Consider the following 22,373-nt stretch of genomic DNA (forward strand, 5'->3'; position numbering starts at 1 on the left):
AGTAAGCAGGAAAGCACAGTTACATAGAGATAGCCCAACTCAAGTAAGCAGGAAAGCACAGTTACATAGAGATAGCCCAACTCAAGTAAGCAGGAGAGCACAGTTACGTAGAGATAGCCCAACTCAAGTAAGCAGGAAAGCACAGTTACGTAGAGATAGGTGCTTCTGGGCTGGCTAATACTGATGTCTGTGTAAGACACTGACTGCCTTTACAGATATGGAGGAGAAAAACTGGAAAGAGAAAGGAGATTTTTCACTTGGCTTATGTTTTGTATTTCTTACTAGATCTGGTGCAATAACTCCCAGCTTCCAGTTGATCACATCCTGGCTGGTTCTTTTGAAACAGCCATGAGGGTAAGTCTGCCCTGAAAACCTTGGCCCTTCCTCTTGAGTGTGTATTCGAGAGTCCTAGGGAGAATGGTTGACTCATCTTTTCAACCACGTGGGAATGATGTGACCCATGGGGCCAAGGTGTGTATGTGTGGCAGTGGTCAGCCTTGCTAAAGAGACTTGTTTCATAAGGGCCTTTTATCTGTTCTCCACTTGGTCTGTGGTCACGTTTGCCAGTCAGCCATTTCTGCTGCTTACACTAGTAAAATCAGCACCTCTTCCTGAATGGGTATTTATTATGGACATTGTACCAAGTGTTATGGTGACATAACCAAAACAGCCATGAACATTTGCTGTCACTCACTCTGTTGATTACTCTAAAATACTCTCTATAGATGTTTAAATGGAATAGATCCTGTAGCTGACTATATTTTAGTAGTGAGAAAGCAACACAGATAAGTAAAATGTCTTGCCCAAGTTTAATTTAATTTTTACTTGGTAGAAAACAAATCCCTGTGTTTCTTCTTTTCTTGTGTTCTAGCTTCTCCATGATCAGGTGGGAGTTATCCAGTTTGGCCCCTATAAGCAACTGTTCCTACAGACATATGCCCGAGGCCGCACCACCTATCAAGCGCTACCCTGCTTGCCCTCCATGTATAGTTACCCTAATCGCAATTGGTAAGTCCCCTTGCTCTGCTGTGTGTTTCAGTAGAGTGGATACTTCAGATGATAGCCACAGTGACATGGGGTTTGGTTTACACCAGCCGCCATCCTATTTCCAGCTATTCCCACAGTGTTTGATAGGAACAGAGTGGGAATCCTCCTTTGCTATTGACTATTCTTCTTTCTTCATAATTTTCCCTTTCCAGGAAGGATGCAGGGCTAAAGAATGGTGTACCAGCTGTGGGCCTAAAGCTTAATGACCTGATCCAACGATTGCAGCTGTGCTATCAGCTCACCACGGTTGGCAAGTTTGAGGAAGCTGTGGAAAAATTCCGTTCCATCCTACTCAGTGTGCCTCTTCTTGTCGTGGACAATAAACAGGAGATTGCAGAGGTAGGAGGAGTCTAGCCGCTTGCTCGATCCTGGGCACCTCCATAGTCTCGTCTATGTCCTGACTGTCCTCTGCAATCTCTTCAGGCCCAGCAACTCATCACCATTTGCCGTGAATACATTGTGGGTTTGTGCATGGAGATAGAAAGGAAGAAGCTACCTAAGGAGACCCTAGACCAGCAGAAGCGCATCTGTGAGGTAAGATGGGGAGACCAGCACCACATGGGCACCATCCCCATAACCTTCAATTCCGTCTAAAGTTGGTTGGTTTGGAAGTTTCTTGGCTTTGGGGAGGAAGAGAAATTGGAGTTCATCTCCATGAAGAGGTATTCCATTTCTCCACCATCGTTCCTCAGATCATGAGTTCCCATATTTTAAGAGGTAGAACTAATCTGTCTTATAGATAGTTGTGTTGGCTTTGTATTATTTTGTTTTTTTATAATTGTGTAACTGTTTATAAACAACAGCGGAACATCAGCCTGCTTTGTGTTCATTTCTGTCCACTAGATGGCAGCCTACTTCACACACTCAAATCTGCAGCCTGTGCATATGATCCTGGTGCTGCGGACAGCCCTCAACCTTTTCTTCAAGCTCAAGAACTTCAAGACAGCTGCCACCTTTGCCCGACGCCTGCTGGAACTTGGGCCCAAGCCTGAAGTAGCCCAACAGGTACAGGGGAATTCATCAGTGACTTTAGGGGAGTCAGATCTTAAATGGAAGAAGCAGAAACCAATATCCTTCTCTCTGAAACAATGTATATGCAGCACTGAACTCAAGAAAGCTAATAGAATGTTCTGCCTTCTGGTTACTTACTGACCTTGGGGCATCTTTTTTCCCTTGAAACCAAAGTAATTTATTCAGATATGGCATTCTAAAATACTCTATATAGATGTTTAAATGGAGTAGATCCTATAGTCGACCTGACTGTATTTTAGTAGTGAGAATGTAACACTGAGAAGAAAAATACCTTGCCCAAGTTATGATTTCTTCACACACTGCCCCACCACCACCACCACCACCCCCTCCCAGTGGCCCTGGCTGTCCTGGAACTCACTATGTAGACTAGGCTGTCCTTGAACTCACAGAAATTTGCCTGCCTCTGTCTGTCTCCCAAGTGCTGGGATTAAACGTGTGCACCACCACATCCAGCTTGATTTAATTTTTAATTTGACATTGGTGTTGGACTTACTGGCCCTTATGCTTTTACACTACAACCCAGAGCAGCTCCAGTGCCCTTGCAAGAGATGCAGCTAGCCTTAAGCTTCAGGTGACCCATCTTGACCTCTTATACTTTTCACTCATATTCCAGTATCTATTCCACCCAAAAACATTCTCCTTGGGCGCTAGAAACCTGTTTCAACTCTTTCTGGGGCCCAATTCTGATAATCTAATCCCCAGATGTGGACAGAATTGTGGCTTTAGAGCAGTGGAACCATGTTGGAGAAAGAGAAAGATTTCACTGTGTATCCCAAACTGACCCTCAAACTCCTGAACCTCCCGCTTCTGCCTTCTGAGCTCTGGGATGTAGCAGTACAACCAGCACAGTGGCAATTGTCTTTTTTTTTTTCACATATATCCTGTACAGAGCATGGGACCTGTATTCTCACAGCATAGTTACTTGTGTTGTTATGTTCTGGTCTTTGAGACTGATAACTCAGGCTGTCCTAGAACTTGAGATCCTCCTGCTCCTGTGTGCTGGGATTATAGAAATAAACCATCCTGCCCAGCATATAGTTACTCCTTGTATCAGATACTGTGTTGCTTTCTCTACTCTAAAATAAAATGTTCCTTCCTTCCTTTAGACAAGAAAAATCTTGTCTGCCTGTGAGAAAAACCCCACAGATGCCTGCCAGCTCAATTATGACATGCACAACCCCTTTGACATTTGTGCTGCATCTTACCGGCCCATCTACCGTGGAAAACCAGTAGAGAAGTGTCCACTCAGTGGGGCCTGCTATTCCCCTGAGTTCAAGGGACAAATCTGCAGGGTCACTACAGTAAGTACTGTCCTCAAGAGTGTGTCTAGCAGGGATGGGGATCCAATAAAAAAAAGGATGTGTGTGGGATGTTGAGGGAAGGGGCAGGAGAAGGAAGCGCGGTGCTGGTTCTCTCAGCCTGCATTTGTCCCGCTCCCTGAGGCGGGGACACTGGGAAAGCCAGCTCTTTCCCACTGTTCACTTCGCAGCACCAAGCGTCCATCTGCCTGCCCATCGGTGGTCTAGGGCGTAGGCCATCTGGAGTTCTCTAACCTGATGCTGTTTCCCTCTTCCACAGGTGACAGAGATTGGCAAGGATGTGATTGGGCTGAGGATCAGTCCTCTTCAGTTTCGCTAAGGCCCTTCACGTGCATGGTTAGTTACATACTGTTCCTCAGAGTCTCCCCTTACAGCCACATTCAGCTTGTTGATGTTGGTTCTCCCTAAAACGTCATGTCCTCTCTGCTTTTGCAAATCCCAAGTTTCAAACTTGACTTCCTTGTTCTTGCAGACCTCTCTCTTGATGGTTTCTGTGCTTGTGATTATCAATGACTTTGCCTTTCAGCTTGGGCCTTCCAAGGAACAAATGAAAACTTTGTGCTGGCCATTTGTTTATCAAATTCTTAGTATTTACTCCTCCCTAATCTACCACCTTCGTTTCAATTCTACTAGAAAGCAGCAGGATTCAATAAATGCCATTTTTCCCAGCCACTCAAGTTGTTAACTATCCCATATTTTCCTTGGGTATTTAATGTCATAATTAGGTTCCTTCTTTATGTGGGCCCACACACTTCCAGGCTGAGAAGAAGTCATTTGGTTTTGCAAAATGTATACCGTTTTTCATTGATTTGTTTCCGTCCTTTATGTCTTACCATCGTTGTTATGTTCTGTTGCCCTCACTAAATAAAGTAAATTTCTGAGAGCCTCCTGCTTGCCGTTTCCTTGTTGGACACTCACTTTCATGACCCTGTCACATCTGTGTAGCTGTCTCACCAGAGCAGATTCTTTAACTCAGGATCACTTTTTAATCATTGGATGCATTATATTCATTTTAAACTAATACTCATGAGAAGGGAAAAACGATACTGTTTTTCTTAGAGACATATGAAGCATCTACATTGCTGGGGACTGGTGTAAAGAGTTTCCTGTACCATGTTTACTGCAACTATTCATTTCAGATTATAGCCAGTATTTGCTGAGCTCCTTCAGTGTCCACCACTGCTCTATGTGTTTTACATATTATGTGCACATAAAAGAGAATGAGGACATAATTACATATTTACCGTAAGTACATAGTTGTCTTAGCTTCTGCTCCCAGTGGGGTAATAAAACACCCTGACAAGAGCACATTAGGGGAGACAGGGTTCATTTGATTCAATGCCATGTGACAGTCCTCATTGCAGGGAAGGGAGGGTGGCTGAACCTTAAGCAGCTAGTCACATTATACCCATGGTCAAGAGTGGGGAGCACTGACGTCACACCTTCCTGCCAGTCTTCAACCAGAGCTGTCTTTCTTTGTGAGACAGAGTCTTACTTGGCTGCTTGTAGACCTGGCTGGCCCAGGACTGAGGAGACTGGAGAAAAAGGAGAAGTCTACCTCCTTTTAATAACAGCATTCTGAAGACAAGCAGAGGCAGGTGGCTTTCTCCTTTAAATTCAGGACCTCAGGCCTAGCAAATACTGCTGCCCACAGTGGGCAGGTCTTCCATATCAGTTAACAAAATCATCCTTCATAGACATTGTCTGAGGTCCTTCCACCAGGGGATTCTAGATGGCATCAAATTGATAGAACTATCACAGTTGTCAGTGTCTTGCTTCTAAGAATAATTGCATAAATGAAGTTCGGCCAGCAGTCTTTAGACCTATGCTGCCAGGCCAGTGAGATGGCATAGGAAGTAAGAGCACTTGGAGGTCAAGACTGACAACTTGTGTTTGATCCTAGAGATCCACATGGTGGAAGGAGAGAATCTGTTCCCCCGAGGTAGCACATAACCTCCACACAAGCATCATGGTGTGTAGGCACCATTCCACCTCTACATTCACAGAATTTTTTTGAAACTTTTATTAATAAAAACCAACTAAACTACCCAGTGGTGGTGGCACATGCCTTTAATCCCAGCGCTAGGGAGGCAGAGGCCAACTGATGTCTGAATTTGAGGCAGCCTGGTCTACAGAATGAGTTCCAGGACAGCCAGGGCTACACAGAGAAACCCCGACTCAGGAAAAAAAAAAATCAAAACAAAACCAAAAAACTATGTGCCTTGTGTATCTTTTTCCTGAGCCACTCAGTTCCTATTAGTTTCCCCCAAACAGGTAACTACTTAGCAGTTTCCTTATGGCCTTCAAAAAATACACTTATGAGCAGATATAACTGTGTTCTTCCCCACCTTCCTTTTATACATGACAGGAACATAATTTTTTTTTATTCAAGATAGTTTAAAGTTTTATATGTGTGTTGTGTGTTTAGGTTTTTCTCATAGTATCTGGATTATTTGTAACCTTTCAAAATTATCAGCATTGCTGCAGTGAATAAACTTGAACATAACATTGTGTGGGTGGGGGAAGTGTGCCTGACTGAGGAGGAAAGGCTGCTCCAAAGAGCACAGGACTTTAGTATTTTCAGATTTAAGAGTTACTTTCTGTCTTAGGGTTTCTATTTCTGCACAAACATCATGACCAAGAAGCAAGTTGGGGAGGAAAGGGTTTATTCAGCTTACATTTCCACATTGCTGTTCATCACTGAAAGAAGTCAGGACTGGAACTCAAGCAGGTCAGAAAGCAGGAGCTGATGCAGAAGCCATGGAAGGATGTTCTTTACTGGCTTGCTTCCCCTGGCTTGCTCAGCCTGCTCTCTTATAGAACCCAAGACTACCAGCCCAGGGATGGTCCCACCCACAAGGGGCCTCTCCCCCTTGATCACTAATTGAGAAAATGCCTTATAGCTGGATCTCATGTAGGCATTTCCTCAACTGAAGCTCCTTTCTCTGTGATAACTCCAGCTGTGTCAAGTTGACACAAAACTAGCCAGCACACTTTCGTAAATATAATCCTCAAACTGAGGGTGCTTTCTCAAAAATGTGTATATTAGAGAATGTTTTCTTAAGTTTATACATTCTTCCTTCAAGTTCAGGCAAGAATGTGGCACAGCAGTTCACACCCATAATTCGGATTCTTGGGAGGTTAAAGCAGAACAATTGGCAAAAGAAAAAAAAAAAAAAAGGATATCTTGGGGTTAGAGAGAAGGCTTAGCTGTTTAGAACAAAGACTGTTCTTGCAGAGAACTCAAGTTAGTACCTAGCACCCACATCTGGTGGCTGCCAACCACCTATAACTCTAGCTCCAAAGGGATTTGCCACTTCTTGCCCCTGAGAGCAAGTTCAGTCATATATACATACCCTAAAATGCATGTGTAAATGCACACACAATTCTAAATAATTTAAAATTTTTAAATATTGGCAGACAGATCTCTGTGTGTTCCAGGCCAACCAGTGCTATATAGTGAGATCTTGTTTCAAGAAAAAAAAGTCTTTTTATAAGTTTACAAATTAGAATTGTATACAAACATTCTAATGTGAGTTTTGTAAACAAAGTTGATAATCTCTGCTTCTTGAAGTTTATCTAGCTGGGGGAAGAATGGATAGATGTGAAATAATTGTGAATATCAGTCAAGAATCTGAAATTAATCAATAAGCAGTGGCGAGCCATCAAGTCCTTAAACAAAAATGGAAAAATTCTGTGAGCAAGATAAGGCTTGGTGGTACATATCTGTAATCCTACTATTTGGAAGGTATAGCCAACAGGATGAGTGGTTCTAAGCCTGCCTGGGCTAAAGTAGCCCCCAATTGAAACAAGCAAGAAAGGGAAGGAGGATGCTATAAAATACTGTCTTTTCAGTATTCACTATATAATAGGAAGGCAGAAAGATCCATTGGGGGCAAATAAGCATTAAAGTAGGATTCTAGAAATACAGAAATATAGAATAGAAAAGAGAGACAGGTGTGGTAGTACACCCATTTAATGCCACCCACCTCCCTTGAGGCAGAGGCAGGAGTGGAGTATTTTTTTTAGTTCAAGGCCAGTCTGGTCTACAGAGTTCCAGGAAAGCCAAGGCTACATAGAGAACATTCTCAATAAAACAAAACCAAAACAATCCCACACACACACAAAGAAAACAAAGAAATAATTCAAAGAAAGAATCATGTTTGATTTTTAGTCTGCTTAAGTAACATCTGTTTCCAATTCTATCTCCAGTCAACCCCTACAGGTAGGATCAGCCCTGATCCACTTGTAGATTTCACTGTGCTCAGCACGATTGTGTACAACAGTAGATGCTCACTACACGGTAAAAATAAATTTGGTAATCATTGTTTATCTGTTTTGTGTATATGTCAAGGTGCATTCGCGGAGGTCAGAGTCCAGCACATGATAGACATCTCTCCTACCATGTGTGCTTTGAGGATGAAATTAACGTTGCCTCAACTTGGCAATCCTGTCTCAACCAAAAAATTGCTCGTTTAATAACTTCATATTTTAGCTGAGCTTTGTGTGTAATCTCTGCCCTTGGGGGGGTGGAGACAGTAGGATTAGAAAACCCTGCCTGAAAACAAAACCTCTCCAGATTATAGATTCCAAATTAAAGATGAGACAAACAAAACGCAATAAACCCTCCCACCCTTCTGCCCCGCCCCCACAGTACAGTTGGGCCTGGTGGGTCAAGTAGTTTGGAAGTGGAGACGGGGAAGGGAGACTCCGATTTCTGGACCACCTTGAGCAATCTATCTACTTCAAGGCAAACCGCTGTGGCTGTGTAGCTCCAGTGGTGGAGTGCTTGCTTAATACGTGCGAGAACCTAGGTTTGAGTCCCAGCCCAAGAAAAAAAACAAAAACAAAAACAAACCCAGTTCCCTGTCCCTTTAAAAATGGCGGTCCTGCACGGTCGAACGATATTATTGGCTGCGCAAGTCATGGGGGCGGGGTTGGGGGCGAGGCATTGGTGGCGCCAGTGGTTCCACCTCCTACGGCAAGTCGGAGGCAGTAAGATGGCGGCTGCTGAAGAAGGTTGCGGTGTTGGGGTCGAAGCCGACCGGGAACTGGAGGAGCTTCTGGAAAGTAAGAGCCCACGATAGGAGAGTCCAGAAGTATCGGGGGAGAGGACCCATCGTGGGGGTTAGAGGAACTTGAGATTTCTGGGCGGGGCGGGAGAATCTCTCCAGTGATCGGCGGGGAGGTGGTCTGAGTTCGACCCCGGCCGTCTTTATTAGCTGGCTCTCTCCAAACCGCACATCTCCCTGCGAAGGGGAACACTAACCATAATGAGCTGTTTCACGAGCCCCTTACAACTTCTCTTGCTTTCGATTGTCGGATTGTTGTCGAGGCAAGGCTCTCACTCGGTATCCCAGGCTGATCTGGAACTCGCGACGGTCTTTTCTGCCTCAGCCTCTGGGCATACTGAGATCACAGGCCGGACCCACCAGGATCGCCTTCAGTAAATTATTGAAATCACCTCTCCTTTCAGTAGCAGGATTCACAGAACGAAATAACCTTTAAGCTCCAAAGGTCCATATGTCCATGGTAGTATCTTTCTTAACCCGAAACGCCTTTCTCCCGCACAGTCTTTCCTCATTCTTTTACCAGACCCCTAGTTCTTCCGTGCAAGTAGTTGAAGAAGTCGCCTTTTAAAATTAGTGTGGTGTTGAAAGACTGTCTCGTGTAGTCTAGGCTGACCTCACACTCACTGAGTACTGCAGGGTGGCCTTGAACTTGTGATTTTTCCAGTCCCTTCCTCCAAATTCTAGCATGGCACCACAATGCCTGACATCCCTTATTTATCCTTTGGAGAAAACAAAGCGAGTCAGTCCCAGGGGGAAAGATCTCTTCTTCCTGAAAAGATGGTGGACCTTCATTTCTTTCTTGGCCTTGCACTCCACTCCCGTTTCCTGCCCGAGGGAGGCAGTGCCCTTTCCCTAGTCCTGGCAGGCAGAGTGGTGGTGACAACACAGGCTTTTCAGGGCAGGGGTGAACCTTTTATCTCTTGCTCAGTCGCAGCGAGGTAGGCAGGTAGAAAAGGAACAGATGTAGTGAGGAGCGCCCAGTAACTGGACTGGCCCAGACTTACTGTGTATGAGTCCAAGGAGGCTATAGGTGCCTGTTGAGGGAGAACTAAATAATTCTCCCCTCTTCATGTTAGATGATGTGTGGGATTTTTTTTTTTTTCTTCTTTTTTGGTTTTTCGAGACAGGGTTTCTCTGTATAGTCCTGGCTGTCCTGAAACTCACTCTGTAGACCAGGCTGGCCCCGAACTCAGAAATCTGCCTGCCTCTGCCTCCCAAGTGCTGGGATCAAAGGCATGGGCCACCATGCCTGGCGGGAATTTTTTTTTTTTTTAAGAGAATTTTATAGTATGCATGTAGAGATGTCTCTGCACAGCTTATATTTAATTCTTTCCTCCTAGTTCTGAGATGAACACTGGTTCTGTGCAAAAGGGTTTCCTTCCCAGTTGGTCACAATAAACTAGATGGTTCTCAAGGAAGGTAGGAAGCCTATTGGCCAGTAGTCCAGGCAGGAGAGACACCAGGGAAAGAGAGAGAAGCTCAGGAAAGCCAGCACTTTGTATCATTATTTTCCTAAGAGTTTGTTTCATATCACACAGCTGTCTAACCTTATCCATCCTGAAAGTCCCCACCATGTCTCTTGTCTCCGAAGGTGCTCTTGATGATTTCGATAAAGCCAAACCCTCCCCAGAACACCCTCCTACCATCTCGGCTCCTGATGCTTCAGGACCCCAGAAGAGATCGCCAGGAGATACTGCCAAAGTATTCCACCCCCTTAAGGGAGGGGGAGGATGGCCATGCAGCTCAGAGCAGGGGTGGGGCAGGCCCCTGTGGGGTGGCTGGGAGGGTGCCTTTGCCACACACTGCTGAGTGTTCTTCCAGGCCTCAGTTCCAATGAAACGAGGACCTGTGGTTTTACGAAGGGCTAACGAGGAAAGAGTAAAGAGCGGTTTTAAGTGGTTGGATTTGTGTGCTGCCTCATGGTATTCCTTCAGGAGCCAGTCTTTGCTGCCCTCCAGAGAAGAGGCAGATGGACTGTTCAGTGGAGGTGCTTGCTGAAGGGGAGATGTTTCATTTCCCAATATGTACTGAGCTCGTGTAAGAGGCTAGCCCCAGGGTGATGCTGTAGGAGGCAAACTTTGTCTCTCTCTCTCTCTCTCTCTCTCTCTCTCTCTCTCTCTCTCTCTCTCTTGCAGGATGCTCTCTTCGCCTCCCAAGAGAAATTTTTCCAGGAATTGTTTGACAGTGAGCTGGCTTCTCAAGCTACTGCGGAGTTTGAGAAGGCAATGAAGGAGCTGGCTGAGGAAGAGCCCCATCTGGTGGAGCAGTTCCAGAAGCTCTCAGAGGCAGCTGGGAGAGTGGGTGCGGAAACCCCAAACATAACCCTGGACAGGCCTCTTAACTGCTGGAGAGTACCAGGATTGTAAAATTGATGACAGTCATGATAGCACAGCCATGGGGGGGGGGGGGTAAGGCAAGAGAAAGGTGTGGGAATCTTGCTTACTAAAAGGTAAAAGGTAAGATACTTTGGAAAGTAATAAAAAAAGATTATTCCAGCTAGATGTAGCGGCTTATTCATTCAATCCCAGCACGTCAGAGGCAGAGGTAGACGAATCTCTGTGAGTTTGAGGTCAACATGGTCTACATGGTGAGTTTTACAATAGCTAGAACTACAGAGTGAGACCCTACCTCACAAATACGATTCTCCGAAACCAACCCTTTTAAAGGGGTGTTACTGTGGGGAACAGCTAACACATTATCAGTACAGATTTGTGGCATGACTGTGAAGGTAACTACAGAACCCTTAAGATTTTGAAGTGGTAGTAGGTTTGCTAGTAAATGCTTTCTATCCAGGCTGGTAACTAGATGAGTGTAGACAAGCTGACAGTTAAAATCCTAGCTAATCCTGGTTCTTTCATCTCTCCTAGGCAGTGATGCAAGTTCTCAACAAGAGTTTACTTCTTGCCTAAAGGAGACGTTAAGTGGGCTAGCCAAAAACGCCACTGAGCTTCAGGTAAAGGGGAAGGAGTGAGGGGAGGCCACTCTCAGTGCTTCCTGAGCATTCTCATGAAATAGATGCTGGGGAGGCATGGGGGGAGGGCTCAGTGGTTAAGAGCACTAGCTGATCTTCCAGAGGACTAGGGCTCAATTCCCAGCAACCACATGGCAGCTCACACCTGTCTTACCACTCCAGATCCAGGGCTTCTGACATTTTCACACAGATGTACATGCAGTCAAAAAAGGAAAAAAAAAAAAAATTAACATAAATAAGATCAAACTTTAAAAAGTTTACTTTTTAAACTTTTTTAAAAAGTTCTGCCAGGCGATGGTGGCATATGCCTTTAATCCCAGCACTTGGGAGGCAGAGGCAGGCGGATTTCTGGGTTCGAGGCCAGCCTGGTCTACAGAGTGAGTTCCAGGACAGCCAGGGCTACACAGAGAAACCCTGTCTCGAAAAACACAAAAACAACAACAAAAAAAGCTCTATGGTATCTCTCCCAAATCTGCCCCCCTTTGGTTTTTTGTTACAGGCATATTTAGATAGTTCTTGCCATTGGAAAGGGTGGTAAGCATTGTAGGGAGGCAGGGTACCTGTTCACCTCTCTTTGTCTTGTCTAGAACTCTGGCATGTCTGAAGAGGAACTGATGAAAGCCATGGAAGGGCTGGGCATGGATGAGGGGGATGGGGAAGCAAGCATTCTCCCCATCATGCAGAGCATCATGCAGAACCTCCTGTCTAAGGATGTGCTGTATCCATCCCTGAAGGAGATCACAGAAAAGGTTGGTGAATTTCCATTGCTAGCTTTTCACCTCCCTTTAGTGTATCAGCTCGTGGGCCACTTTGCTGAGACGATGAATAGTAAAGGGTAATTTGAATGGACAAGTACGTTTTTTTTTAAAACATCTTGTTTGTCGCAGTTGTTATTGAGAGTATTTAGCTACACTGCTGAGCTGACCATCTGTCCACGCTGGGAATGTCTGAGTTAAAATGGGGAATTTGCACTCTGGTTTTCTATAAATTAGTTCAAGACTTTGAGTTTAACTGATTCATTCTTTCATATATATATATATATATATATATATATATATATATATATATATATATCTTTATTTATTTATTATATGTATGCTGTAGCTGTCTTCAGACACCAGAAGAGGGCATCAGATTTCATTACAGATGGTTGTGAGCCACCATGTGATTGCTGGGATTTGAACTCAGGACCTCTGGAAGAAAAGTCAGTGCTCTTAACCACCAAGCCATCTCTCTAGCCCTCCTTCTTATATTCTTAACTTTACTAATTTCTCCAGTAGGAACTCACAGGATTTTGTGGTGGTGTTATGAACTGTTTGAGAGTGGTTTAAGAGGTAGTTCATGCTTAAAAGAACTTACAGTTTGCCCAGAGAAATGAAGTAGAGAAATAGAAGCTCTTCAGCATCACTGGCAACATGTGACTGAATAGACCAGTGTCTGTGCAGCCGTGGTCTGACTCTCAAGCTAAGAGTAGCTTTTACTTTGTTTTTATTTTTTTTTTATTTTTATTTTTTTTTTTTTGGTTTTTCGAGACAGGGTTTCTCTGTATAGCCTTGGCTGTCCTGGAACTCACTTTGTAGACCAGGCTGGTCTCGAACTCAGAAATCTGCCTGCCTCTGCCTCCCGAGTGCTGGGATTAAAGGCATGTGCCACCACGTACTTTGTTTTTAAAAGATTTATTTTTTTTTCAAGTTTTTTTTTTTTTTCAGATTTATTTGTTATATATATGTAAGTATACTATAGCTGTCTCAGACACCCCAGAAGAAGCATCAGATCTTATTACAGGTGGTTGTGAGCCACCATGTGGTTGCTGGGGTTTGAACTCAGGACCTTCAGAAGAGCAGTCAGTGCTCTTAACCGCTGAGCCAAAGATTTATTTTTATTACTGTTTTTAAATTAGGTGTGCATACACACACATACACACACGAGTTCAGGTGCCTATGGAGACCATAGACATTAAACCACCTTTGAGCTGGAGTTACACCTGGCAGTGAGCCACCTGATAAGGGAGTTGGGAATGGAAGTTGAACTAATTTAGTGCTCTGCAAGAGCAGTATGTACTCTTAACCACTCAAGCCATCTCTCCAGCTCTCAGTTTTATATTTTTAGGTTTAAAAACACCAGGGCTAGGGAGAGCTGGCTCAGCAGTTAAGAGCACTGTCTGCTCTTCCAGAGGACCTGGGCTCAATTCCAAGCACGCACATAGGAGCTCACAATGGCCCGTGGCTCCAGCGCCAGAGAATTTGAAGCCCTCTTCCATCTTCTGAGAGCATCTGACACACATGTGACACACACACACACATACATACATACATACATGCATGCGTACATACACTCGTACAAATAAAATAGAGTTTTTCAAAATTACAAATAATGACAACAACAGAGGGGGCTTGTTAAAGAGCACTTGCTGTTCTTACAGAGGGTCACCTAGATTCACTTCCCAGGCTCAACATGGTAGCTTATACCCATCCACAACTCCAGTTCTAGGGTATCTGACACTCTCTCTCCAAGTACACCGGCTGTGCACATGGTACAAATACATACATGCAGGCGAATAATGAATACAAAATAAAACTAAATAAATCTTTTTTTTTTTTTTTTNGTTGTGAGCCACCATGTGGTTGCTGGGATTTGAACTCCGGACCTTTGGAAGAGCAGTCGGGTGCTCTTACCCACTGAGCCATCTCACCAGCCCAAAACTAAATAAATCTTAAATACAACAACAGACCTACAGTGTTTCAACAGAGACCATATGTGACCCTTGTCCTAGTTAGCTGTGCCAACTTTACACAGCTCAGAGTCATCTGAGGGAACCTCATTTGGGGAATTGCCCAGATTAAATTGGACCATGGCTACGTGTGTGAGGAATTGATTGATGGTTGGTGTGGGAGGGCATAGCCCACCTTGGGTGGCACCAACCCTAGGCAGGTGACCCTAGACTATATAAGAAAGCTAAAAGTCAACAAAGTTAGCAGTATGCAGTATTCCTCTATGGTGACTGAGTTCCTGCCCTCAGTGATGGACTGTTACCTGGAATGTCAGATGAAATATAAACCCTTTGCTCTCTCAAGTCGTTTTGATGTTTTATCATAGCATCAGGAATGAAACTAGAACAACCCTCAGAGCCCAAATGTTTACTCTTGCTTTTCACAGACATAGTTTACTAATCTGCAATTACATATACCCCAGTGTATCCAGATGATCTGTCGGAGTCAACAGTACTCTGCTTTTCATGATGAACTTGCTCATCTAGCCTTGTTTTCCTCTTGGTCCCCTTCCCTCCTGGTTTACTTCATTCTCTCTCATCCATCTCTTCTCGTTCTTTAGTATCCAGAATGGTTACAGAGTCACCAGGAATCTACTCCTCCAGACCAGTTTGAGAAGTATCAGCAGCAGCACAGTGTCATGGGCAAAATCTGCGAGCAGTTTGAGGCAGAGACGCCCACAGACAGCGAGGCCACTCAGAGGGCTCGCTTTGAGGCAATGCTAGATCTTATGCAGCAGGTAAGGCCCCCTCTCCTCACACTGCCTTCCCACTGGTGCACTCCTCAGGCTGGCTACACCTAACCTGAGTGGAGGACAGAGTACAAGAAGACTTGTAGCTGGTCTTTGCTACTTTGTGGGTTCTTCTTTTTTCCACCCTTCACCCCCCCAACCCCCAGATTCAACCACTAACACTAGATAGGAGAGAAACAAGGATAGAGAGAAAAGAAATCCCTGAATCTAATTTCTTTTCTATGTGTCTTCTTTGATCGTGGCTGCTCACAAACAGCAACCAACATCTCTAAACGATCAACAATCTCTGACCCCTCTTGGGGCCCTTGAATTTATGTACCCTCAGGAAAGTTCCTGGAATTCCAAACCTCACACAATCACAGACACGATCTGCAGCTGGCTAAGCCACGCCTCTGCTAGAGCATGCGGCAGACCTTGGTCAGCTGCTGCAGTCAGTCTGAAGCAGCCCACATTCCCACACCTGGGATTAAAGCGAAAGCACATTCCTACAATATTTCTGAGTTTTTATAAACAAAAATTCCAGAATTCTCAAAAATGTCACTACAAAGACTGCATACTGTGGTCAGAAGAAATCAGATCACTAATCTGGTTCCTTTTGTTGCCTTTTTGTTTTCTGTGACATACATACATATATATATATATATATATATATATATATATATATATATATATATATATATATATATTAAATCTCTTACTCCTTTTCATTTTTTAGTTACAGGCCTTGGGCCATCCTCCAAAAGAACTGGCCGGGGAGATGGTGAGTATGTCTTCTATATTTTAACCCAGTTTTCAGTTTGCAGACGCCCGTAATCCTTAGGTAATCCATATAGGGTGGTCATTGTGGCTGCTAGGGACAGACCTTCAGAAGCTCTGACTTGAAATATGAGTGATTTTCTCAGTCCCTTTGTCTCTTCTCCAGCCTCCTGGCCTCAACTTTGACCTGGATGCCCTCAATCTATCGGGCCCCCCAGGTCCTAATGGCGAACAGTGTCTGATCATGTGAAATACAACACGGTTTCCTCCCTGAGCCCCAGCCGTGGGGACCATCTGGAGTCAGCAGAGTCACTGGGAACTGAGGCAGGAGTATCATCTGTAGGAGCTGGCTGCCCCACCCACACTCTCCATCCCATTCAAGACTGTGCCATACCAGCTGAGTCTACTCCATCAGGGTTTCTGCTATTAGAAACAGGCCAATTATCTGCCAGGTGAAGGAAGGCATCCCTTGTGGGGCATTTCATTTCTTCCCACTCCCCAAATAATGTTGCATATGGCAGGACTCATGTTCCCCTTGATTCCCAGGGACGCCGTGCCTTGTTTCTCTTCCTTCTCTTGTGTCTGGGGAGCAGGAGCCGAGTTCTAAGACTCTGTGCTTCTATTAGGCAGGGCCTCTGGGAATGAGGAGAAACGTCGCCTGGGCTGGGGCTGGAGGCTTGTCACCCCATATCCTTGCCTTCCTTTGGAATTCTCTTAAGGGAAAGGAATTTTGCACTTAGCCTTGGTTGGGTTGAAAGCAAAGCCTTGGGCTTTTCCTGTCCCTGGGTGCTGAGCCCCAATTCCCCTTTCCTCCTGAGAACTCAAGTTGCTACCCTGGTTCTTTCTACAGCTCTGTGATTTAGGGCGAGCCAACTCTTGACCTTCCTTTGCTCCCTGACTCTCCTTACCTCCTCTCTTTTTAGAGTCTTATTTATTCTGCCCTTTTAACCAGTGCTGTGATGGATGAAGGCCAATCTTGTTTCCTTTCATCTAGTACCTGGACCATTCTCCCTAGACCCTTCCCTTCCTCCCTGGCCAATACATACTTGTAGTGTCAGATCTGGTACATGAATGGCCATTCTACCCAGATAGGTTTTGGCTCATATAGGACATCAGATTTCCTGGAATCCTTGGTTCAGGAGGTGCTTGGGAAAGGGGTGTAGCCAGAATATTTTTTTTCCTGCAAGCCCTATGGGGCAGTATCTAATAAATATTCTGAGCAAGTGTGTGGGTTATTTTTCATCCAGGTCTATTTCTAATCTTTCCTAGTTTCTATAAGCGGCAGAGTGAGCTGTGTTAGGAGATAGATAGTTCTGTATAATGTTGTTAGGCTCTACCATGCCCCAGCCCTCCAGCTCAGCAAAAGAATACTGTCTTCATCTCCTTGGTACTTCAGTCTTAACTTTTTATGTTATAGTTGATGTTAATGATGTATTGTTAACATGTTTTCTAAATTATCTAACTTTGAATTGACCTGCTTTTTCACAGTGGGGCTAAGCACCATGGTTGCCATATATTTTATGGATATTCTTTTTAGGCCACCTAGCTATCCTGGTTCACTTGGAAAATAACATTTTAAAAATATATTTTTTATTTATTCTTTGGAATTTTATACATGTATATTGTGTATTCTGATCATATCCCACCCCCCAACCCTACCCACTGGAAAATAACTTTGGCAAGAAGAAACTCACATTTATCATTTGAGTCATTTCGAGTTTGTAACACATCATTTCCCCTGGGTTAAAACATTTAAGGATGTCACATATTCTATGCAAAGAAATGTGCTTGCGTCCTCAGTCTGGGAATTACCCAGCCAGCAAAGCCCATCAAACAGAAGACTCAGGGTCTGAATTTGAGACTCCTCCATGCTCTGAGGAAGGGAAAATGTACCAGCTGATTTGTGGTGATGAATGGGATCTGAATTGCCAATATTTTATTGATGCTCCTGACAAAAGCTTGACAAGGACAGGTGAGACAGGAACAGGAATGACCTGCCCTTGGAACTGTTCTCAGTGCCATGGTGGCCGTCCTTTACTCTCATTTCTGCTGGTGATGCTATGGTCGACTGTGGGTTTATTTTCAAGACTTTTTTTTTTTCATTTTAATTTGGTTGAACATGAGCGAGTCGACCTTGGGTTGGACTCTTTTCCTAAATACCATTTGAATTACTCTGGGACTTATAGCTGAATAAAACCTGGTGCCCTAGGGCAGTACTCCTCAAAGTATGTGTGGTAAAGGACCAGAGTTTAGTCCCTCTGCATCAATCTGTGTGTGTGCTGCCCATGTCAGGTATGTAATTGAGACTATATACAACCTATATGCAAATTTGAAAACACCTAAACTGTCTAGACTCTTGTTACAGGTTAATCCCACTGGTCACATAACTGAATTTCACAGCTATATCAAATACTAAAGTTTTTAGACAGTATATTTTGATTCCTAATGTCAGAAGTTGATACAGTGATAAGAACCAAACACCTTCATGGGATAATGCTGCTCTGGGCTTTCCTTAGTCTCTACAAAGGGCCTAGGCAAATGTATACTTAGGCACTTGAAGTCCTGGAGAACATGGTCTTTAGCAAAAAAGTGTCCATATATATGGTTATCTAGCATTTTTTTCTAGTTTGCTTCTTTTTCTTGATAAGTAAAAATAAAGTATATAGCTTAACTTTGATGAAGTATTTAAGCTGTCCTCAAAGATTGCAAGAGCTGCCCTTCCAAAATTCTGTGTGTTCTGGATAGACAGTTTCATGAAACAATCAAATTCATATAAGATGTATGTTCTCAGTAACCTCAGACCATCCTCTCAAGGCCCCATAGGCTAAAACTAGGCCATTGGGATGGCTTTGAAAACTTTGGGGAAAATGGCCCACATTAAAAAAAAAAATCTGACAAAATGTATCTAAGATTTATTATTAATCGTTTTGTATATATGTCTGTATGTGTGTACCGGGCATCTGATTCCCTGGACTGGAGTTAAAAAGGTGGTTGTGAGCCACCAGATGTGGATGTTGGGAACTGAACTCTGGTTCTCTGAAAGAGCAGATAGCTCCTAACCATAGAGCCTTCCTCCAGCCTGGTATCACATTAGTAGACATGGTAGATACTACCCAGAAATGTACAAGAAGGATTCAGGAAGTGGACATGCAGTGTTTGCTGTCTAACTGAAAAGCTCACCATATTCCTTTGGAAAGCCAAAGCAGCACTTAACTGTCAGAAGCAGATTGGTAGCGTTGCCACAGTATAGCAGCTTGAGTGGAGATTGCTAATAGCACACAGGCGTTCCTAGGAACAGGACAGATAGGCAGCCAAGATCTACATATAAATAGAGTTTTCAAAATTGAAGTCAAAGCAAAGTCATAAGTTTTGGTCAGCATCTGAGTCACAAAGAGTTCTAAGATTGACAAACTATCAATTCAGAGAGCCATTTACACTCAGGAAAAAAACATTCAAAGGAATTGAAATACAGCCTTACAATTTTCTAGAGCAACAAAACCCATAGAATGAATATATTACAACCGGGATTCATCAGGTGGCTTTACATGGCATAGGATAAGACAGTTAACCTGAGAGGAGTCTAAGAATTAGGGAGCTTGTTGAGCTGAGGAGTCCAGATGCCAGCACCAATCTGGTGATGAAGACCTACTTAGATTTCTGGAGAGCCTTGGTCTTCGGTGCATGTTGGGACACTAAAGGAGCTGGGTTCTGATGGCCGCAACAATAATGAATTGACATATCTACAATAATCCAGACAGGCAGGTAATAACTACTGGTGTGGAAGGTGTTTCTGACTCTGGGGAGGGCCTCTCTCTCTCAATTAGTCCTTTGCAGAAATGCCCTAGAGATCTGCCCACAAGTGTTTCTCTTGGTCAATTCCAGACCCAATAAATGTCAAGATAACGGTGATAGAGAGGTAGCTCAATGGCCAAGTGTACTTGCTACTCTTGCAGAAGACCTTGAATATGGGCCCTAGCACCCAAAGGGCTGAGTATAAAACTCCAGTTCCAAGGCATCTGATACTCGTTTCTAGCCTCTGAACATCGCATATATGTGGTACGCTTATATTTAGATAAAAACATCACACACAGACATGGATGTCCATAGATCAAAAGAACCACAGCAGTGTCTCCTCTTCAAACTTTCCCCATTGTGGGAAATATGGGATCCATAATCAAGGAAATGCTGGACCAAATCTGCTTTACAGTGGATCTATAGATTCCATCTTCTGATCGGTTCCCCAATATCCAAATGTGTGTCTCTCTGTACGACCTGCCAAGGAAGATGCCCAGATTTAGTAGAAAGACTAAGTAGAGGCTCCTGGAACTACACCCCACCTCTGTCAAGATAAAAATAATGCTGTTTGTGAGGGAAGAAGTGTCGGGGATTAGTTCACCCTTAGAGGATGTATCATATCCTCATTTAGTTTCATCTTTCTGGATTTTGTAGAAACTGGCTGGTGGAATAATACAGTCATGCTTGCAAGGTAAAGCAAGTAGTAGTTCCCAAAGCACTGCTCTGTCATGTTTATTCAATAACACAGCATCTGGTTTAGGTTATGTGATGGGTGCATAGGGGGTCAGCAAATTACAGCCTATAACTCAAATGTGGTCAGTTGCCGATTTTTTTTTTTTTTTTTAAGTGTGTGTGTGTGAGAGAGAGGGGGGTGGTGGTGGGGAGGCCATGAACAGGTTGAAGTCAAGAGTACAACTTCTTTGGAGTCAGTTCTCTCCTTCCACTTTATTAGCCATTTGCCCACTGAGTCCTCATGGGCCGAACTGCCTGGAATTTGTAAGGTTTACTGACATCCTAATCATTTACACACTGGCTTTTTGAATGCTTTTTGGCTACCTTGGCCAGGTAAAGTAGTGATAGACAGTATGGCTGGCAAAGCATACCTGCCTCCTTCCTTTACAGTAAGCGGCAGTGATGGTAAGCCTTCATTCATACTTGTGGAGACAATTTAGTCTGCACTTAAAGGAAGTCAGAGTTTTGTAGCAAGTTCTCTGGGGTGGACGTGAGACATGTGGCCTGAAAAATATGGTACAAGAGGTGTCCTTATAGAATCTGAACATTCATGATTTTGGAGTGAGGCTGTGTCTTCAGGAAAGAAAGGTACCATTTGAATAGCATCTCAACATGCCACTGAGCTTCAGGAGAAATTCAGTACCTAACTGTAAGATATGGGGTGACTCTGGGTGTATCAACCACTCTCGGCACACACAGGGCAGACCTGTAGTTGGTCTTTCTACTTTGTGGGTTTTCTTACCCCCCCACCCCCTCCCCCATTCAACCCCCTCCCCCATTCAACCCCCCCCCCCATCGCTAGATAGAAGAGGGAGGATAGAGGGGGAGAGAGATCCCTAAATCTAATTTCTTTCTTTTTGTTTCTTTTTTGAGCACGATTACTAACAAACCGCAAACAATCCCATGAATGACCATCATCTGACCATGCCTCTGGGGCCCTAGCATTTATACACCCTCTGAATAGTTGCCAAAATTCCAAATGTCACACAGTCCCAGAAACTATCTGCAGCTGGCAGAACCATACCTCTGCTAGAGCATGAGGCAAATCATACTCAGCTGCTGCAGTCAGTCCAAAGCAGCCCCACATCTCCAGACATTAAATTGAATTAAAGTTAAAACACATTCTTAAAATATCTTTGTATTTTTAAAGAAATCGGAATTCCAAATTGTCACTGCACAGACCCAAGCCCAGGGACAGTTGGCCAGTACAACATTAACTCAATGGTATCTTTGTGGACTGTTTTGGCTTCTTTTGTTTTTGACATAATCTTTAGACTGTTTTGATTTTAATTTTTGTGGGGTTTGTGAGTTTTTTGTTTCTTGCTCTTTTTGCTTGTTTTAGTGAGGGGGATGTAAAGTTGGGTGGGTAGGCAAGTGGGAAGGATCTGGGAGGAGTTGAAAAGGGAAAACATGATTAAGATATATAAAAAAAATTTTAATTAAAAAAACCTAGGGGTTAGTGAAATATTATGGCTTCCCAGAAACAGAGTCTTACATCTATATATCTACTTGACTTCTCCCTGTATTATCCCATTTCTCTGCTTCTTATTCGCCAAGAAGCCAAGACCAGCTTCTACCCCACCCACCTCCTGCTGTACTGCTCTGCCCAAGCCCAGGGAGCCATGCAACCAGTGGACCAAATCCTCTGAAATCATAAGCCTTCCAAAAACAAAAACAAAAACAACTTCGGTGACTAACTGTAACCAAATCCCCATTTAACCAACTGGTTATTGTCACACCAGCCAAGTCGTTAGGTTTGATATATACAAGTGTGGTCCATTTTATTAGGTTGATGCAAAAAGAAATTGTGGTTTGGGGCTGTGAATTTTAAATTGCTACAGGCTCAAACACATCAACCAAAGTAGGAACCATTACAACCAACATGTCTTTGCCAGTAAGAGATGATTGTTTATTTCTGTAGCCTAAAACGCTGCGCTTTGGGATTTGACAAACAGTGTTTCCTTCACAAACCCTGCGCCTTTTCTTCCACTGCACCTCAGTAGAAGGAAAGGCTGCGTATTTAATTAAGACAGCCCAACACACCCTTGCTTTTCCCATGTATTGACTGCACTCTGTGTTCAGTCTGTTAGCAAGCTCACCTCCATGCGTGGCCACCTCTGTCACTTCGTC

The 22,373-nt window shown here is 43.9% G+C and overlaps 2 protein-coding genes across 2 annotated transcripts in view; both read left to right on the forward strand.

The window, feature by feature from the left end:
* Positions 1 to 4,281, forward strand: part of Copa (coatomer protein complex subunit alpha) — a 42,109-nt gene extending 37,828 nt beyond the window's left edge. The window contains exons 27-33 of the mRNA XM_021197906.2: positions 286 to 354; positions 872 to 1,008; positions 1,200 to 1,386; positions 1,471 to 1,581; positions 1,891 to 2,052; positions 3,186 to 3,380; positions 3,658 to 4,281. Coding sequence (XP_021053565.1) covers positions 286 to 354; positions 872 to 1,008; positions 1,200 to 1,386; positions 1,471 to 1,581; positions 1,891 to 2,052; positions 3,186 to 3,380; positions 3,658 to 3,717 — 921 coding nt within the window. The 3' untranslated portion in view covers positions 3,718 to 4,281. The remainder of the gene's footprint in view (positions 1 to 285; positions 355 to 871; positions 1,009 to 1,199; positions 1,387 to 1,470; positions 1,582 to 1,890; positions 2,053 to 3,185; positions 3,381 to 3,657) is intronic.
* A 4,099-nt stretch (positions 4,282 to 8,380) lies between these two features.
* On the forward strand, positions 8,381 to 16,940 carry Pex19 (peroxisomal biogenesis factor 19). Its single transcript, XM_021197661.1, has 8 exons — positions 8,381 to 8,468; positions 10,062 to 10,171; positions 10,606 to 10,771; positions 11,338 to 11,423; positions 12,029 to 12,190; positions 14,772 to 14,948; positions 15,676 to 15,720; positions 15,883 to 16,940. Exons 1-8 carry the CDS (start codon positions 8,399 to 8,401, stop codon positions 15,964 to 15,966), a joined length of 900 nt encoding a protein of 299 aa, XP_021053320.1. The 5' UTR covers positions 8,381 to 8,398; the 3' UTR covers positions 15,967 to 16,940.
* Positions 16,941 to 22,373: the final 5,433 nt, after the last annotated feature.

The sequence above is a fragment of the Mus pahari genome, chromosome 5, assembly GCF_900095145.1.
Source record: "Mus pahari chromosome 5, PAHARI_EIJ_v1.1, whole genome shotgun sequence".
In the NCBI taxonomy this organism is placed as follows: domain Eukaryota; kingdom Metazoa; phylum Chordata; class Mammalia; order Rodentia; family Muridae; genus Mus; species Mus pahari.